The following is an 18,573-nucleotide window of genomic DNA, read 5'->3' as shown; positions in this document are numbered from 1 at the left end:
GGTCTCATTCTACTTCCCAACTACTACCCTGCAGGTAAAGTTTGGTGCTACATTGTGTTTTATATTGTTTACATATAGTTTTTTTTTCTTTCTTAAATCTAGCAATATAGGGTGGTGGAGATAGCATAATGGTTATGAAAAAAGACTCTCATGCCTGAGGCTCCGAGGTCCCAGGTTCAACCTCACCCACATCATCATAAACTGATATGGGTGTAGAAACTAGCAGTATGTAACATCCAAGTCTCGTTCTGTTAAAAAGTTATTTCTATGACTCAAAGATTGCCTTTATTTTTTCTTTCATTAACAGGAAAAGCAACTCTCAAATTATAGAAACCAAGAAGATAGTAATAGCACTGACAGTGTAACCTGCCACTATAAGTCATTACTCATCCTGGTATGTAAAACCTAACAATCACTTCATTGATACTTCAGTAAAAACACCACCATATCTCTCAATGATCCTTTAAACAGTTTCATTTTTATAGTGACAAGAAAGAGAAATAAGCAGGGGCAGTGACTTCAACACACAGGACCACATCACAATTACAAAAATTGAGGACTGGTGAAGTAATGGGATATATCTGGTTGATAAAGCAGTTTTAAGTCCACAAAGAGGAACACTCCATTAATGGATTACAAAATCAAGTATCTAGTAGCAAAATCATCAAAACATAACATTGATTAAATGTTTGTCATGTACTAGAAACTGTTCTGAAAGCTTTACACATACATACATTACCAATTCTCTCCAAATATCCAAAAAGTAGGAGTTATACATAAGAGGAAAGTAGGTATAACCAGAAATCCTACATAGAGGCTCAGGATGGGTAAAATCAAAGGAAACAGCAAGGGCTTGGTTACGACCATTCTTACTGAGCAGGAAATGCCACACTTGAGTCCTTAATCCCAGAAGGGGCAAACTGTTAGGGGAAGGCTACACTAGAGGTTCTGAAACCCAGTTCTATCAGGACCTTTTTTCTAAGAGGAAAAAAGGAAAGATATTTGGAAGTAGTAATATGCCGGGCTAGCTTCGCGGGCAGGAGACAGACGACCAGGGACTCATAGCTGAGCTGGGAAGCAGTATCTCTTTATTCATGTGGAATGCAGCACAATCTAAGCTAAGCTATCCCTAACCACAATCCTGTCCTTATATATATACTTGCCAAGTAGGGTGGAAACAGGATGTGACGTAGAGAGGGTGAAGCAAAAAGAGATTGGTGAAAATCAGGGTGTGACAAGGAGAGGGGGCGGAGCAAAAAGACATCGTGAACCAATGGGGATTTTAAACCAATGCCCTGGAGGCAGGGTGGTACTTAGTTAATAGTGGTTTATGTAAATAGAATACAGTGTTAAGCAGGGGGGATTAAACCAATGAAACAGAAAAGGGGTTTTAGAAGCAGACCAACAGTAATAGGTATAGCTGTAACTTAAAATGGAAGAGAAGGCAGGACAATGGGAAAGATGGAAAGATGGAAAGACAGATATAGATAGATAGGCAGGCAGACAGACAGACAGACAGATAAAGATAGACAGACAGACAGATAAAGATAGACAGACAGATGAACAGACTGATAGATGGACAGTTATACAGAAATAATAGTCATCCCATATCTATGACCTTGGGAGAATCACTACAGCTTCTAATGAAGGGAATAGAGACACAGAACTCTGGTGGTGGGAGTCGGGCTGTAGCACAGCGGGTTAAGCGCAGGTGGCGCAAAGCACAAGGACCGGCACAAGGATCCCGGTTTGAACCCCGGCTCCCCACCTGCAGGGGAGTCGCTTCACAGGCGGTGAAGCAGGTCTGCAGGTGACTATCTTTCTCTCCTCCTCTCTGTCTTCCCCTCCTCTCTCCATTTCTCTCTGTTCTATCCAACAACGACAACAACAATAATAACTACAACAATAAAAACAACAAGGGCAACAAAAGGGAATAAATAAATAAAATAAATATTTAAAAAAAAAAAAAAAAGAACTCTGGTGGTGGGAATGGTATGGAATTGTACCCGTTATTTTGCAATTCTGTAAATCACTCATAATTTTTTTTTAAATGCTACACTTGTTAGACTGTGTATTTAAAGTTATAAGGACTTTGCTATACAGACAAAGCACAATTTTACTTACGTGGTCTACTTATGGAGCAAGGGAGGAGGGACTATGACCACTCTTCTCCCAAACTATGTCCTCATAACACGACATAAACTTTAGTGTGGAGCGGGGTTATGCAAAAAGAGACTCATCCCTAATGGACCAGAGTCCCAGCTTCAATCCCTGGCACCACCATTAGCCAGAGCTGAGTAGAGCTCTGGTAAGGAACAGGGGGGTGTGGGGGGGAGGATGACTGAGTGTGGAGGAAGAATAATGGAAGGTTAAGATAGCTCTGAATCCTAACTGCACTAGGACCAGGAATCTTGTTTTTATACCATCACGAAAAGGGAGGCAAATCTGGAAAACGCCTGAGGAAACAGATGTTTTATCTGAGAAGAAAGAAAGAAAGAAAGAAAGAAAGAAAGAAAGAAAGAAAGAAAGAAAGAAAGAAAGAGAGAGAGAGAGAGAGAGAAAGAAAGAAAGAAAGAGGAAAAAAGAATAGAGAAGGGAAGGGAAGGAAGGGAGGGAAGAAAGAGGGGAGGGAGGGAGGGGAAGGATACCCAGAACTAGTTATAGATGTAGGTGTGACTTAGAAAGGAAATGGAGAGGGGCCGGGTGGCAGTGCGCCTGGTTAACTACATACACCACAGTGTGTAAGGACCTAGGTTCAAGCCCCTGGATTCCCCACCTGCATGGGGAAGTTTCACAGAGTGGTGAAGCAGGGTTGCAGGTGTCTCTCTGTCTCTCCCCTCTCTATCTCACCTTCCTCTCTCAATTTCTCTTTGACTCTATCCAATAATAGATCAATAAAATATATATTTTTAAAAAAGAAAGGAAATGGAGACAGAACCATAGAAAAAAATTGGGCAAAAAATAGAGAGAGAGCTATAGATAGTGACAGATATAAAGTCAACCTATATCTATGTCCTTGGGAGAACTACTGCAGTTTCCAATGGAAAAGATAGGGACACTGAACTCTGCTGGTGGGAATGCTGTGGAATTATACCACTATTATTTTATAATTTTATAAATCAAATATTAAAATCACTAATAAAAAAATAAGTTACTCAGAATTTCTGAATCTCTCTCATGTGGAGAGGGAAGGGGAAGAGAGAATGAACTGAATGCAATGAAAGGTTACAATCAAGGGACAGAAAGGTTAAGTGTATCCGAGCTCACACTTGAACCCAGGCATGAGTGTTTCCAAAATCTATTACATTACCTACTTCCCTATGAATAACCTAGATTTTCTAATAATATAACATTAGTAGGCTGGGAGTAGACAGCATAATAGTTATGCAAAAAGACTCTTATGCCTGAGGCCCTGAAGTCCCAGGTTCAATCCTCCCACAGCACCATAAACCAGAGCTGAGCAGTGTTCTGGTAAAAAGTAAATTAACTGGTTAGTTAATCAAAATAAAATTAGTAGCTAGAGTGGTCTTGAAGGAGGTGCAGTAGATATAAAGTGTTAGACTATCAAGCATGAGATCTAAGTTCAACCCCCAGTATTGCAAGTGCCAGAGTGATGTCTGGTTCTCTTTCTCTCCTCATCTCTCTCATTATTAAAATGTTTAAAAAAAAAATAGTAGTTAGCAATTTTATAAGTCATAACTTGTGAATAATAAATTACATCTCTGGGAAAACTATCACCAGAAAATTAAACTTCTGATGCTCTAGGATAATACATGTTTAAGGAGTCAGCCGGTAGCATGGTGGGTTAAAGGGCACATGGCGCAAAGCGCAAGGACCAGCGTACGGATCCCAGTTCAAGCCCCCGGCTCCCCACCTGCTGGCAGTGAAACAGGTCTGCAGGTGTCTATCTTCTCTTCCCCTTCTCTCTCCATCTCTCTCTGTCCTATCTAACGATGACATCAGTAACAACAACAATAACTATAACAACAATAAAAAACAATAAGGGCAACAAAAGGGAAAATAAATAAATATAAAAAATTTTTAAAAAAGAAATCTTTGAGTCGGGTGGTAGCACAGCGGGTTAAGCACAGGTGGTACAAAGCACAAGGACCACCATAAGGATCCTGGTTCCAGCCCCGGCTCCCCACCTGCAGGGGAGTCACTTCACAGGCGGTGAAGCAGGTCTGCAGGTGTCTGTCTTTCTCTCCCCCTCTATGTCTTCCCACCTCTATTTCTCTCTGGCCTATCCAATGACATCAATAACAACAATAATAACTACAACAGTAAACCAGCAAGGGCAACAAAAGCTAATAAATAAATATAAAAATTTTTTTTAAAAAAATACACATTTAGACACAACACTTCTTAAGACAGGGTGTAAGTCTACTCTAAAACCACAGGTGACAGATGGTTTTTTTTGTAGAAGGTGGTTGGGAACTGGGGGTAGAAAAGGAGAAGAGAATATTGAATTAGAGCTAGCTTAGGACAAGATAGAACATGAAAATGAAAGAATTTTTAGATTATGTCAAAACTGAATGTAATACCATGAGCTGTGAGCTCAGACCAAAAGGGACTCAAGAGGTTATACCGGCTCTGGTGCCAAATACATGTATGTATGTATATATGTATGTATGTATGTATGTATGTATGTATGTATGTATGTATGTATGTATGCCGGGTCAGGTGGATGGAAGTAAACCAGTTAACTGGATCCACAAATTTTTTTTTTTCAAGAATGGGAGCTACTCTCTGCCCTAGTCCAACTTTCTAGCCCTTTTCTCTACTCTGACACCATTTTCTCAGATAATTTTTTTATCCAACTTCAGGCTAGCTATCAAACTTAAGCAAAACTACCATAATTGTGTGCCCCCAGGAACATGCCTAAAATAGACTTCCTAGCTTTCTTCTATCCTAAGATCCCTAATCTCATCTGCTCTATTTCTACTTTTTGGCTCCTGTTCATTAACTTTTTTGTCTCAATTTATGTTCTTCCAGACACCAAGTTGCAGATGCTGCCATGATTCCATTCTGACTTCTCTGGGCAGACCATCTCACCAGTATGTCCTGGAACCTTGCCTCTCCAGAGCTCTGGCCCACTAGGGAAAAATAGAAACAGGCTGAGGGTATGGATCAACCTATCAATGCCCATATCCAGCAGAAAAGCAATTACAGAAGCCAGAACTCCTACCTTCTGTGCCCCCAAAACAACCTTGGTCCATACTCCCAGTGGGGGAGAAGGGATAGGAGGGCTCTGAACTCCAACTCCATCAGCACCCAGAGAGAGAGGAGGAAAAGAAGAGGGACATATGGGGGTAATAATGTTGTCAAGAGTGGCTTGGAGGGGGGGAGAGGATTGGATCAGGAAGAAAAGGGGAGCAATTACATATAAATGTAGACAGATTGTTGTAGAGATGATGCTTGGCCCATGTCTACAACCTCGGGGGAAGTGCAGCGGCTTGCAGTGGGGAGACTGAAGACTCAGAACTTGGGTGGTGGGAATGCAATAGATTTATACCCCTGTTGATATGTAATTCTGTAAATCATATTAAATCACTAATAAAAAAATTTCAGAAGAAAAAAACGGAATACAATTAAATGAAAAGCAGTATCTTCATAACAGTATGAGAGCTTGAAATGTCCACATTTTAGGAGGGAATCTATTTATTTACTCAACACATCTCATGTCGGCCTCACTTAGGAGGTATTTTTATGATCGAAATCATGTGTAGGACACTGTACCTCACCTGAAAGCGGTTAGAGTTTATAACTAGAAAAATATAATGAATGTATAAAAGCATAAATAAGTAAACTGGCCAATGAATAAATTCCAAATGGATAAGATGCCAAGAATCAGAGGAACCGAAGGAGAGAAAACTCTGTGGGTTTTTTTTGTTTGTTTGGTTGGTTGTTTTTTTTTTTTTTTTTTTTTTTGCGCCAACAGTGGAAAACTATTTACGACAGGTCTTGAAGGGGAGGGGAAGGGAGAGCTGGGCAGTGGCGCACCAGTTTGAGTGTACAAGTTGCCAAAAAACAAGGACCAGTGCTCAAGTCTCTGGTCCCTATCTGCTGGGGGAAAGCTTCCTGAGTGGTGAAGCAGTGCTGTCAGTTGTCTCTCTTTCATTCTCCCTCTTCATCACCCTTTCTCTCTCAATTGCTGTTTCTGTCTGTCCAATAAATAAAATATTAAATAAAAGGGGGGTAAAAAAAAGAAGGAAAGAGTGAGAATTAGAGGCAGGAGACAGATCACTTGAGGTCAAAGTTTGGACAGGTCAATTAAAAAAACAAATCAGTGGTCTGGGAGGTGGCACAGTGGATTCTCAACCATGAGGTCCCAAGTTCGATCCCTGGCAGCACATGTACCAGAGTGATGGCTAATTCTCTCCTCCTATCTTTCTCATGAATAAATAAATAAATTCTTTTTAAAAAATTTCTTAAAATAAAAATAAATCAGCAAATATACAGAAGTTCTTAAACAAGGACAAACAGATATGTATATAAGAATATTCACATGGTATTAACTATATGAATCATAAACACAGTAAAATATTTTGCAGCTACAAAAATAAATGAGGCGGTCTTATATGTACTGATATATATTATACATTGCTAAGTGAAGAGGGGGAAAAAAGCAAGATACAAAGAGTGTGTATATAGCATGCACAATTCATGTTTTTAGAAAAAACAGTACATATACACATGCTCATATATTTAGGAACTATCCATGAGAAGAAGATACAGAAGAAAGTTATAAAGAGTTGATGGCATTTCCTGAGGACACAGGTAGGTCAACGCCAAGGGCCAGGACTCTGCAGAGAGCAGGTGGAGTAACACAAATCCTATGATTCAGGTTAAGAGGTTTAGATAACATGCAAACTCTGGAGCAGGCTTTCTCAACAGTGGCATTACTGACATTTGGGGCCAGATAATTCTTTTTGTAGTAGCTGTCCTGTGCACCATAAAATAGTTAGGAGCATCCCCGGCCTCTACCCACTATATGCTGGTAGGACACCCTTCTATCCCTGGGTTGTGACTATGGAAAATGTCTCTAAACAAAGTGCCCTGGGAGGTTAAGCCACTGGTTGAAAGCCACTGCTCAAGAGTAACAATATTAATAAGTTAACCTATAGAACACTCTAGCATCACATTTCTGTAAATTAACAATAGATGTGACATACATATTCTCAGATTCAGCTGTGATTCTGAGAATATCCTGGACATTACTTCTGAAACATTTTTGGACATCGGTCATAGTTTCTCAAGTTGTAAAACTTCAGGGCCCTTTCCAAATCTGAGCCATTCATTTTGAACCACATCTACTCTATTGCATATCTCTTTTCTGACTCTAATGATCACAAACAGCAAGAGTTTCATAGAAACGCTATGTAGATTTTCAGCAGTTACACAGAAAACCAGACAAAGGGCTTTCAAGTGAGTGTGCTTTCCAATGGATCTCTGCAGCATAACTCCATAAGCTAGTAAGCCAGACCTCCACCCCTCCCCCTCCTTCCTGGGCCCCCAATAGTAAGTGCTCTCTAGATTCAAGAGTTTCTTTCTTTTTTTCTTTTTCTTTTTTTTTTTTTAACCAGAGCACTGTTCAGCTCTGGCTTATGGAGGTGCAGGGGATTGAACCTGGGACTTTGGAGCCTCAGGCATGAGAGTCTCTTTGCATAACTATTATGCTATCTACCCCTGCCAGATCCAAGAGTTTCTAAGATGCTAAGGAAGATAGCTTTCTCATAGAAAATCATGTTTTCACTTGGCTTTGGAAAAATGCATATAATTATTGACACAATAAAAAACATAATTACTTGTATTATTCTAAAAATGTTTCTCCTCATAATGCCTAATGAGCACACAAAATTGAAATCATTGTTCAAAATTAATGAAAGAGACCACTCCTGATTTCAGAATTATAAAGAGAATGATTAGTTTGTAAAGCCAAGAGTGGCTTTAACTAGATTCTACAAATTACAACTTTATGAAGCTTAAAGCCATTTCTAGTATACCACAATGAAGGGGGGGGGAGAGCTCATGACATCCAACAAACTTGAATATTTTTCAAACAAAGATCTATAATGTTTGGTGATTCTCCTGTGTCTTTTCTCTTCCCAATAACAGAAATCCAATAATACCCTGGGGCAAGGTTGGCTTCATATTTTGAAGTCAGTGATTCTTCCAATAGTGTTGTAGGTGGAAAATCCTGGATTTCATTCTCATGAAATTATGCTCTTCAAATTCTATTATTGTGTCCATTACTTTTGTTTAGCTCTCAGAAGATTGGCTCTCATTTGTGGAGGTGAACTCCAGTGACCTGTCTCTGCAATACATACACCTGTAAGTCACTATGGAAGGTGCTTAAAAGTGTCCGCGGCGAAAAAAGAAACTCACCATTCTAACTACTTCAGGGTAAGTCTGCTCTGTCAAACAGCCTCTGCTTATTGTAATGTAGTCCACCAGTTCATTAAGAGTGGAGCGCTTGTATTCTTTCATTTTAAGATCAGATAGCGTGTCCATGAAGTCAAAAATGACACAGCACTGTTGAAGTTTCTTTAGGAACAGTTCAGGCTGCTCTGAGGATGGAACGTCTAAGAAAAAAAAAGGAAATTATGTAAGTCTGTAATCAATTTCTAGGTAACAGGAATTCTCTGTGAATGTTACTTCAAAAGCAAACTCAAAAAAAGTAAGAATTCACATGACAATGGTATTCTTTTTTAACAGTTAAACACAGGCAGGCATGCCACATCCATGTTACAGACCTCATTGAAAACTACATAGTACAACACAGTTAACAGCAGTTGCTACTCCAAACCAAGATCCCAACAGCCATTACAGAGGTAAAGCAAACTTTGATCAAAAACACCCCAATGTCAGTACCGTAAGCCAGAAACACCAAAAAAAGGTCAAATTTCCCATTACATGGTAAAGCCAGAAGTTCTCACTGTTAGTTTTAACTAGTTTTTTAAATTTTCAGAGCACAAATGTCAGTTGATTCAATTTAATGTCATTCTAACACCCTTGGTATTTAAAGCAACTGTTGTGTGTTTTTTATTTTGCTATTGACTTGGTATCTATGAAGTTTCTTAAGAAATTTGAAAAATCAACAAAATGAAGCACAGCCAACTCTCTCAAAGACAGCAAGCACATCAGTAATGAGACAGTAAGAACAAACTACCAAATCTATGCTCTCTTTTTTGACCCATCTTATTGCCTTATGATGAAAGAATACCACTAACATCATTATTAATATGTTATCAGAATAAACATCTATTCTTCTCCCACAAATAGTAAGTCAGACATTTGGCTTGGTGTCATTCTTTAAAGGGTGTGTGTGTGTGTGTGTGTGTGTGTGTGTGTGTGTGTGTGTGTGTGTGTGTGTGTGTGTGTTTTAAAATTTTAGGTTAGTTAAAATTCCCTAGCTAGAACAGAAACCTTTATCTACAGTTGTATTTGAAATGTAGTTGGACTAAACTGCAGATAACCATTCCACTGCCTTCTTTCCAAAATTTTATTCTTCCAAATTGGGATTTCACTGGGAAAGGGGAGAGGGAAGGGGAAGGAAAAGGGGTGGGGGGAGAGGAAAGGAAAGAGAAAAGAAAATTATGACCAGGATAGACTCTGCTGTTTTGATTCAAGGTGAGTAACTCATTAATCCTCAGAAGACGCTTAAAAGTAAGCAGGTGACATTTTATTATGATATTTCCAATAAAAACTCAGAGACAGTCATTGAAGTCCCATAATGAATGGGTGATGGAACACCCAGGTCTCTAACCACACTCCCACATTCGCTTTGTACTTACTACTCAAGAAGGATTTTAACAATGTTTGCCCGATTCATTTGCAACCAATCTCAGGTGCCAGTCTCTTCAGTGATCACTTTACAGTAGCTTCACAGTATGAGCCACCTGTTCCCTAGAGGTAATTGCAATAGCTACTAGCACCCATCTTACAGTCACAATAGCCCCAGCAGAAGGGAGTGAGAACTAGGGTCCATATGAATCCTCTTCATAACCCCTGTTCCTTCCTCATGTCCCACAAGCCAAGTGCTAGCCCAAATACCCAGGACCATCAGCTTTTGGAGTAAAGCTAGATGAGAGTAGAGAGGATACCAAAAACCATACAACTTCTCCACCAAATTTAAAGGGATAAGAAATATTCAATAGTTTTGAAGTCATAGAGCATCACTGCTACTCTGGTTAAAAAAAAAAAAAAATTAAAAAGCTATTAATTTAACATTATTTTTCATATACAGCACCTAGGAATAAACTGAGGGTCTTCCAAGTATGTTATGCCACTAAGTGACTTTGCCTACCCAATTTGTTTCCTAATCTATTTAGACACAGAGAGGAGGAGAGATACCAAACCACTACTCCACTATTTATACAGTTCCCCTTCATGCTATCCTTGGTGTTTCCATGAGATACCAGGAGTCTAATTCAGGGCCTCACCTACAATAAGGTGTATACTCTACCCACTGAAGAATTTCCCAACCCCTAGAAATAATTCTTAACCAATGAACTTTCACTCCCACCATCTACATAAGTCCCTAAAGGTCTAATGTATGTTAATAGTCGAAAGACTTTAGGAAGTGAATTAAGAAGCTATGTCATATTCTCATATGAAACTCTCTTTTGTATACGAAATAAGAAAAAAAATCAGTAATTGCTTAAGTCATTTATAAGTCCTAAATCTGTTGCTGCATAGAAAGTAAGAAAAAGTTTACTGATATAAGACTAAAGGGACCAAAGCTTATTGCTGGAGCTCCATAGCTTCAGAACTCCACGACTCCAAGTGAATCTTTTTAAATTTTATTTATATATATTTTCCTCCAGGGTTATCACTGAGGCTCTGTGCCTACACTATGAATCCAATACTCCTAGAGGTAATTTTTTCCCATTTTTGTTGCCATTGTTGTTATTATTGTTGTTGTTGCTGCTGCTGTTATTGTTGTTGGAAAGGGCAAAGAGAAATTGAGAGAGATGGGGAAGGGAAGACAGAGAGGGGGAAAGAAAGATACTTGCAGACCTGCTTCACCACTTGTGAAGTAAACCCCCTGCAGATGAGGAGCTGGGAGCTTAAACCAGGATCCTTACACCGGTCATTGTGCTTGGTGTACACAATAACCTGCTGTGCTACTGCCCACCCCTCCCACATGAACTTTTAATTTTAACATAAAAGAAAGCTCCTGTAGCACTGCTCCAATGCTCATGAAGCTTCTCTGCAAGTATTCCCATAAGGAGGTCAGGGGCTCAAGCCTGGGTCCTCACACACAGTAAAGTGTGCATTCCACCAGGGGAGCCTTCTCCTAACCCCCAGGAGAAAATTTTTAACTCAATTTTGGTACAATAATTTTAATAAAGCTAGAAAACACAAATCATCTACATGAAGAATTCTTTAACTCAGCACATGTTAATTATGAAAGATGTTATAAACTATAGCCTATTCTCCAAAAGCAAATCATCAATTTAAGCAGTAACACTAACAAGTTATCTCTGCAGTCACTGCAATAATACTCAAGAGACAGATAAATGTGGCTATTTAAAAACTCCAGGCAGTTAATGTTAAAGCTTTTTTTTAAAAAAGGTTAGATAGTTGAGACTTCTATGGAGCAGGTCATCTACTTGCCCAATAAACAAATAACAGCTTATACATCTGTTCAGAGCAACTGGGTACAACTGTTGGGTACCCAACAGTACTTTACACATATGAATAACTAACAATAATCCATGCAGTGGGATGCTATTTCCAATTTTACCAACAGAAAAACCAAAACACAAAGAGATTCAGTGACTTGGCCAGAGTCATGTAACTAGCAACAGAGGAGGCAGGATTCAACCCCAGGCCAGGCAGGCTGGCTCCAGGGTCTTCATTCTTTGTTTTCTTACAACATTCAAACTCAATAAAAGGCATGAGGAATACCATATACCATAAAAACAATGTAGTTTGGGAGTCGGGCGGTAGCGCAGAGGTTAAGCGCAGGTGGCGCAAAGCACAAGGACCGGCATAAGGGTCTCGGTTCAAGCCCCCAGGCTCCCCACCTGCAGGGGAGTCGCTTCACAAGCGGTGAAGCAGGTCTGCAGGTGTCTATCTTTCTCTCTCCCTGTCTCCCCCTCCTCTCTCCATTTCTCTCTGTCCTATCCAACAACGAAGGCATCAATAACAACAATAATGACTACAACAATAAAACAACAAGGGCAAAAACAAAGGGAAAATAAATAAATAAATATTTTTTAAAAAACAATGTAGTTTGCAGGGAGAAAATAGAGAACACAAAGAAATCAACAAATTCATCTCCAATCTGACTCCCACCCCCCACCCCCACTTCACCAAGTGTCATGCAGAGCAGCTCTGTCTCTACTGGCCCACAAGTCCATCTTTAGAGACTAACACAAGCAATAAGCTATGCTTTATCCTTTATCACAGACTGGAGTATTCTAAAATGATATCTTTTCTTTAAAGAAAGATTAATCAAGATTAATCAAAAGAAAAAAGCAAAGGGGAGACGGGGGTGCTCTTCAAAGAAACAATTTAACAATTAATTTTGTTTTTCAAATGTGCTAGAAGAATTTTTCCAGTAATGTCTGGTCCCCAGGTTGCCCCCCATCCCTCCTCTGACCATCTATGCTGCTCCAAAATTCCTGACTTTTATCTCCCTAGTCCCAGAGGGCTGTGCAAAGGTAGAAAAAGCAGATCCAGATCAGAGAAAGAACACTTTCTGAATTGCCTAGGTCTCATTGCTTTAAATTTAATGCCTATGGAAACAGTCCCAGGAAACAAAATATATTCTTTTTAAAGAACTATTTATAAAACATTTCAGGTACTAGGTCGGGGGGGGGGGGGGGGGAAGTCTCACAAATGACAGAAACAGCGGGGGGCAGAAGTGAGGAAGGGGGAAGGAAGGGAGGAGAGGCAGGGAGGGAGGGAGGGAGAGAAACTTTTAATCATGATACAGTAACACTAGATCTTAGCAACTTAAAGTTAACTATCTCCCCCCAATCCAAATCAGCTACAATTCTAAACAGTTGAAGGGGGGGAGAAGTCAATCACAGGCATTTAGAAATAAATGAACTTAAAAATTAATGATTATCTTAGCATTTGAAAGCAGAGCAGGCAGAAGATAACTATGTCATAGTCCCTCTTCAGATGGAAATCTCTGGCCTACAAAGGTCATTCCTGTCCCCAAGAGAAGGATCCCATAGGATCACAACCATAAATAATGAAGAATCAATTAAGTGGTTATGTAATATCATGAAGGTCTCACACGAGTGCATCCAATGTTACTATATGTTTAAGGGGTGACTTACTGATACAGTTACCATACATTGATAAGATTCCCTTAGGTGTAATTCCTTGCTCTAGACCAACTTCAAAATTAAGTTTGTTGGAAGCAGGGAAGTGGTTCAGCAGACAGAGCACGTCTTTCATATATTCTGCTGAGTTCAGCCCTCAGTACCACACGAGAACTTAAGATCTAAAACAAGTAAATAAGGAAATCAGGGTAGAACTTTATTCGTGGTGGAGCAGTGCTTTGGTCTGGTCCTCTCTCTACTGCCCCTCCTCCCCACTCCCTGCCTTCCTCTTCCTCTCCCAGCTCCTTCCCTAGGACTGTTCCCTTTATATCCTAAATTAATACCTGAGAAAGAAAAAAGGAGGAAGGAAGAGAGTGAGCGAGGGAAGGAACAAGAAAGAAAAGTTGGTAGTTAGCTATATACATATATTCTTTTTTTTTTTTTTTTAAACCAGAGAACTGTTCAGTTCTGGCTTACGGTGGTGCTGGGGATTGAACCTGGGACTTTGGAGCCTCAGGCATGAGTCTCTTTGCATAACCATTATGCTATCTACCCTCTGCCCAGATTCTTTTTTTTTTTCCAAAATATATTTCTAACCCAAGAAAACAATTTACCAGTTAAGTAGTGAATCTAGCTGTTAATCATATTTTCAATGTATTATTGTAGTTATCTTATAACCCTTTTTTTCTTAGTCATTTTTTCTCCATGTGTCTTTCCGATCACTGTCTCCCACCAATTTTTATAAATAAGGTGTTCCAAGGTGTTCACACCCAGCAAAGTATCAAAATCTCACTTGAATACTGTGCCTGCTTTATCATACATGCAACCCAGGCTGAAGCCCAGTCATCAACACACTGGAGGAATCTTTAGTGCTGTGGGGTCTATCTACCTACCCATCTAGAAGGTCAGCCTAGAATGACAGAGTATCAGTGACCATATAACAAAAAAAGGCAAATAATTTCAAATTTTATAAGTGTCATATAAGTAACAGTAAAAAAAAAAAAAAAAGACACAAAATTAAACAGTAAAGAGATGATATACATTCAGATTAGGAGATAGAGCGCCAGAAAGATCACCTAGGAAGGAGGCTGTGCCTGTGAACCTGCCAAGTGTACCTGTCTGTCTCTATCTGAAAAAGCCCAGAGCAGGAAAGCCTCAGCAATGATTCCCACCTCCTTCCCCCTCCCAAAAAAGGGAGTCTAATGGGGGATAAGGATGACGTTAAAGTAAACAGTCATCCACACTCCTCTAACCTCCCCCACATACACATCTGACGAACACACTTATACACACATATATACACATATCTCTTCACTCTTGTGATTTCAAGGACTGCTTGTTTATGAATGTTTATAATTGGAAGAAATAGTTCATTCCTTCCTAATCAACAGCTTTCTTGATTTCATCTCATTTAATGTTTGCAGTATAGAATCACAGATTTAATGTCAATATAATTTCCCTTGAATAGAGTCCTGTAAAGCAAAAAGTAGCAAAGGTAGGAGAAATAAAGGTATGAGCCCAGGGGCCAGGTGGTTGCACACCCAGTAAAGAGCACACACTATTATTTTCAAGGACCCAGGCTCAAGGGGCTGGTTCCTTCACCTGTAGAGGGAGAAACTTCTCAGTTTCTTCTGCATCTAGCAACAAAGGGGTGGGGAGGAGGGGAGAGAACAGCCACCAGGAGCAGTGGATTCACTGTAAGGAATGGAGCCCCAGTAATAAACACAGTGGCCAAAAAAAAAAAAAAAAAAGAAGAAGAAGAAGAAGAAGAAGGAAGAAGGAAGAAGGAGAAGGAGAAGAAGGAGAAGAAAGAAAGAAAATGAAAAAGCCCACACATGATCTCAGTGTCCTTTTGATGCCCTGAAACTACAGTCAACTGAAGCTGTTGAAAAATCTGAAACAGAAGTAAATAAATTATAACTTTCACCTAGGCAACCCTAAGATATTACTCACTTAGCCTCTCTACATCCATTGTACCAACTCTTATAAAAATTAAAGCTACCAGCAGAGAATGAATATGTCTGCTTGGCATAGACCCCATGCCAGATTCTGTTCTACCCCTTCCACAAGTCTTCCCACACCCATCAGCACCACTTAAGAGCTAGCAAAAAGATGGCACTTGGTAGAGAGCAAAGGCTTTGACAAATACCTGAAGGGAACAAAAGGACAAGGGGGGGGGGTGCATAAAGTATTACCACTTCTGGTGAGAAAAACCTCACCGTAATAACTGAAAGCACTGTGAGAAAGTTTTCATAGTGACCTGGGAGAGAAGTTTGAACAGCTTATGGCAGAAAAACTCAAGCTGTACATAACTATACATATGGAGCAGCAATGGCTCAACATCAGGATGGGAACTGAAAAGAAAGACAATAAAAAGATGACCTTAAGTGGTGGCGTCACCTGCACTTGAGACTGTGGAAAAAGTAGAATAAAAATACCATCAACATTTTGAAGAGGAATTCACTGCAAGGATGAACAGATTCAGTTCAGAAGGTCCGCGGTAACACACCGGGTTAAACGCACATAGTACGAAGCACAAGGACTTGTGCCAGGATCTGGATTTGAACCCCTGGCTCCCAACATACAAGGAGGTTGCTTCACAAGCGGTGAAGCCTGCTTGGTATGTAGGTGTCTTTCTCTCCCCCTATCTTCCCCATCTCTCTCAAGTTCTCTCTGTCCTATCCAACAACAGCAGCAGCAACAATAACAGCAATGGCAATAACAATAACAACAGAAAGGATGACCACCAGGAGCGGTGAATTCGTGGTGTAGGTATCAGCGATTACCCTGGAGGCAAAAAAACAAAATTCAGTTCAAGGAGTGAATCTTACTCTCACTTTTCATTATTGTATCCACCATTTATCACATGTATTTTACATGCTATTATTTTAAAGTGTTGATTTAATTAAGATCATCCCTTTGGTTAATAAACAATGAAGACTGAGTGGGGAAGGAGGAGGAGTATTAGAAGAGTAGAAAGAGGAGGAGAAGGGGGATTAGGAAGGGGAAGGAGGAGGGGGAAGGGTAAAAAGCAGGAGTATGTAGATGTGGTCTCTGATACCCTCTACCTTAGAACTTTCTCTCAGGTCTACAAATCCTCATCCACTTAGGCTATCACGTGTACAAATCCTCATCCACTTAGGCTATCAGTTCCCTCTCATAATAGTCCAAAGATTTCAACAAAGAATTTCTCTTTCGTAAGGCACAGGATCCTATATTTATTTTTTTTAAAAAAGTCTCATAGTACTAACATGCTTTACACTAAAACAATAAGTAAACTTATCCTTTAAGAGGATAAGCTTTTAGAACTCTTTCAGATCTATATTAGAGATCAGTACACTAGCATATGATATCAAATGCCTGGTTCCCTCTATATGTAGCTTGTCCAAATCTTGTAGCCAATTTTATTTCCAAAATACAGATACAGGCAGTATCCCTTTGTGTAGGCACATATTTGAGAATCCTTAAAAAAAAAAAAAAAAAAGTAGAAATACGCTTCCATTAACACTTGCTTTTGATACCCAATAAATTACAGATGCAACCAGTATTTCACCAAAACACAGACAACTATAAATCTTTATAGTGAATCAAATAATGAAATGAGGTTTCCTGTCCTATGAACCATACATAACATGTTACTAGTTACATAAACAAGATACAATGATGAAGCTAAAAAGGAAACTGACTCCAAACTAACATGTGAGCTAAAATAAGTTTTAAAAAATTAACCATGCCAGTTACTTTATTACTGTAGTCAAAGTAATGGGCTTAAAAATGTGTCTGAGGGGCCAGGTGGTGGTGCACCTGGTTAAGCGCACACATTACAGTGCTCAAGGACCCAGGTTCAAGCCCCTGGTCCCCACTTGCGGGGGGGGGGGGGGGGGAGTTTCACAAGCGGTGAAGCAGGGTTGCATGTGTCTTTCTGTCTCTCTCCCTATCACCCCCTTCCCTCTCGATTTCTGGCTGTCTCTATCCAATAAATAAATAAATAATAATTTTTTAAAGATGTGCTTGATAGGCTGTAGGTACTGATGGACCTGCCAACACCCATGTCCAATGGAGAAGTAATTAGAGATGCCAGAAACTCTACCTTCTGCACCCCAAAAAACATTTTTATCCATATTCCCAGTGGAGGAGAAGTGATAGGAGGAAGAGGATAAAAAGGCTCTGAACTCCAGCGCCATCAGGACCCGGAGAGAGAGGAAGAAAAACTATTACTATATTTAGATGTAGTAATAGGGATATGTGTGGCTTGGAGAGGAAGAGAGGACTGGACCTGGAAGAAAAAGGGGGCAGTTATGTACAAATGTAGACAGATAGTTGTAGAGATGGTGGTTAACTCATGTCTGCAACCTTGGAAGAACTACAGTGGTTTGCAACGGAGGGATTGGGGATTCAGAATCTGGTGGTAGGAATAGTGTGGAATCATACCCCTACTAACATGTGATTTTATAAATCAATATTAAGTCACTAATAAAATTTTAAAAAATAAGAGAAGAGTCTACTGTAAACCATTAACCCCCAATAATAATAATAATAATAAAATAACAAAAACTATTACCATAAAAAATGTGTTCGATGGTGGTGGAGGTGATGGTGGTGAGGTGTTTCCACAACTAAGTATATGTGTTTTCTAAAACTGTCTCAGGTGATTTCAAGATGTGGTCACAGCTAAAACCACTGTTTTTACAGCAGTAATTTAAAAATCTTTCTTTCATCTTCTTTACCTTTGAAATTCTTTCTCATTATTTATTCAGCACTAAAATGAAAACTTTTCATTTCCAAGCAAAGGAAGGCCCCTGTTAACGTCTACAATAGTGAAAGTGTTTCTTCTTGGTCTTGGCTATAAATAAATAAATGTAGAGTTGGCTGTTTTTAGAACTCTTTCCAACCTATTAGAGATCAAAAAATACTTTTTATAGATTCAAAACACTTCAAGCAGAAATAACTGGTACTGATTTAAAGGGAAAAACAAACAAAAAAAGTAGTATCTAAAGAATGAGACCAAAGTATGGGTATTAATTAAACAAGCCAAAATGCAGTAGAGGCCAGTACTGCTATTCAAGATAAAAAGAACGGCAATGATTAAATAAACATTTACAGTTGCAAAGCACTGTACCAAGCTCCTGACATACATTATTCCCCATTAATCCCCACCTTATAAGCGGCCACTATCACTATCCCAGTTTTTCTGTGATGAAAAAACGGGAGCCTAGAACAGCTCATCACATGCCAGTCAGAGAGTACAGATAGCTATTTGAATCAGGTGCTCTCATTCAGAACTCAC

At 39.5% G+C, this 18,573-nt stretch overlaps 1 protein-coding gene across 5 annotated transcripts in view; it reads right to left on the bottom strand.

Annotated features, from left to right (window-relative positions):
• The window catches only part of PPP2R5E (protein phosphatase 2 regulatory subunit B'epsilon), a 228,257-nt gene that overhangs the window by 121,423 nt on the left and 88,261 nt on the right, over window positions 1-18,573 (bottom strand). For all 5 annotated transcript variants that reach the window (XM_007530913.3, XM_060174865.1, XM_007530912.3 and 2 more), the window contains one exon: window positions 8,389-8,585. In XM_007530913.3, coding sequence (XP_007530975.1) covers window positions 8,389-8,585 — 197 coding nt within the window. The remainder of the gene's footprint in view (window positions 1-8,388; window positions 8,586-18,573) is intronic.

The sequence above is a fragment of the Erinaceus europaeus genome, chromosome 16, assembly GCF_950295315.1.
Source record: "Erinaceus europaeus chromosome 16, mEriEur2.1, whole genome shotgun sequence".
In the NCBI taxonomy this organism is placed as follows: Eukaryota; Metazoa; Chordata; class Mammalia; order Eulipotyphla; family Erinaceidae; genus Erinaceus; species Erinaceus europaeus.
This window is presented reverse-complemented; position numbering and strand designations above follow the sequence as displayed.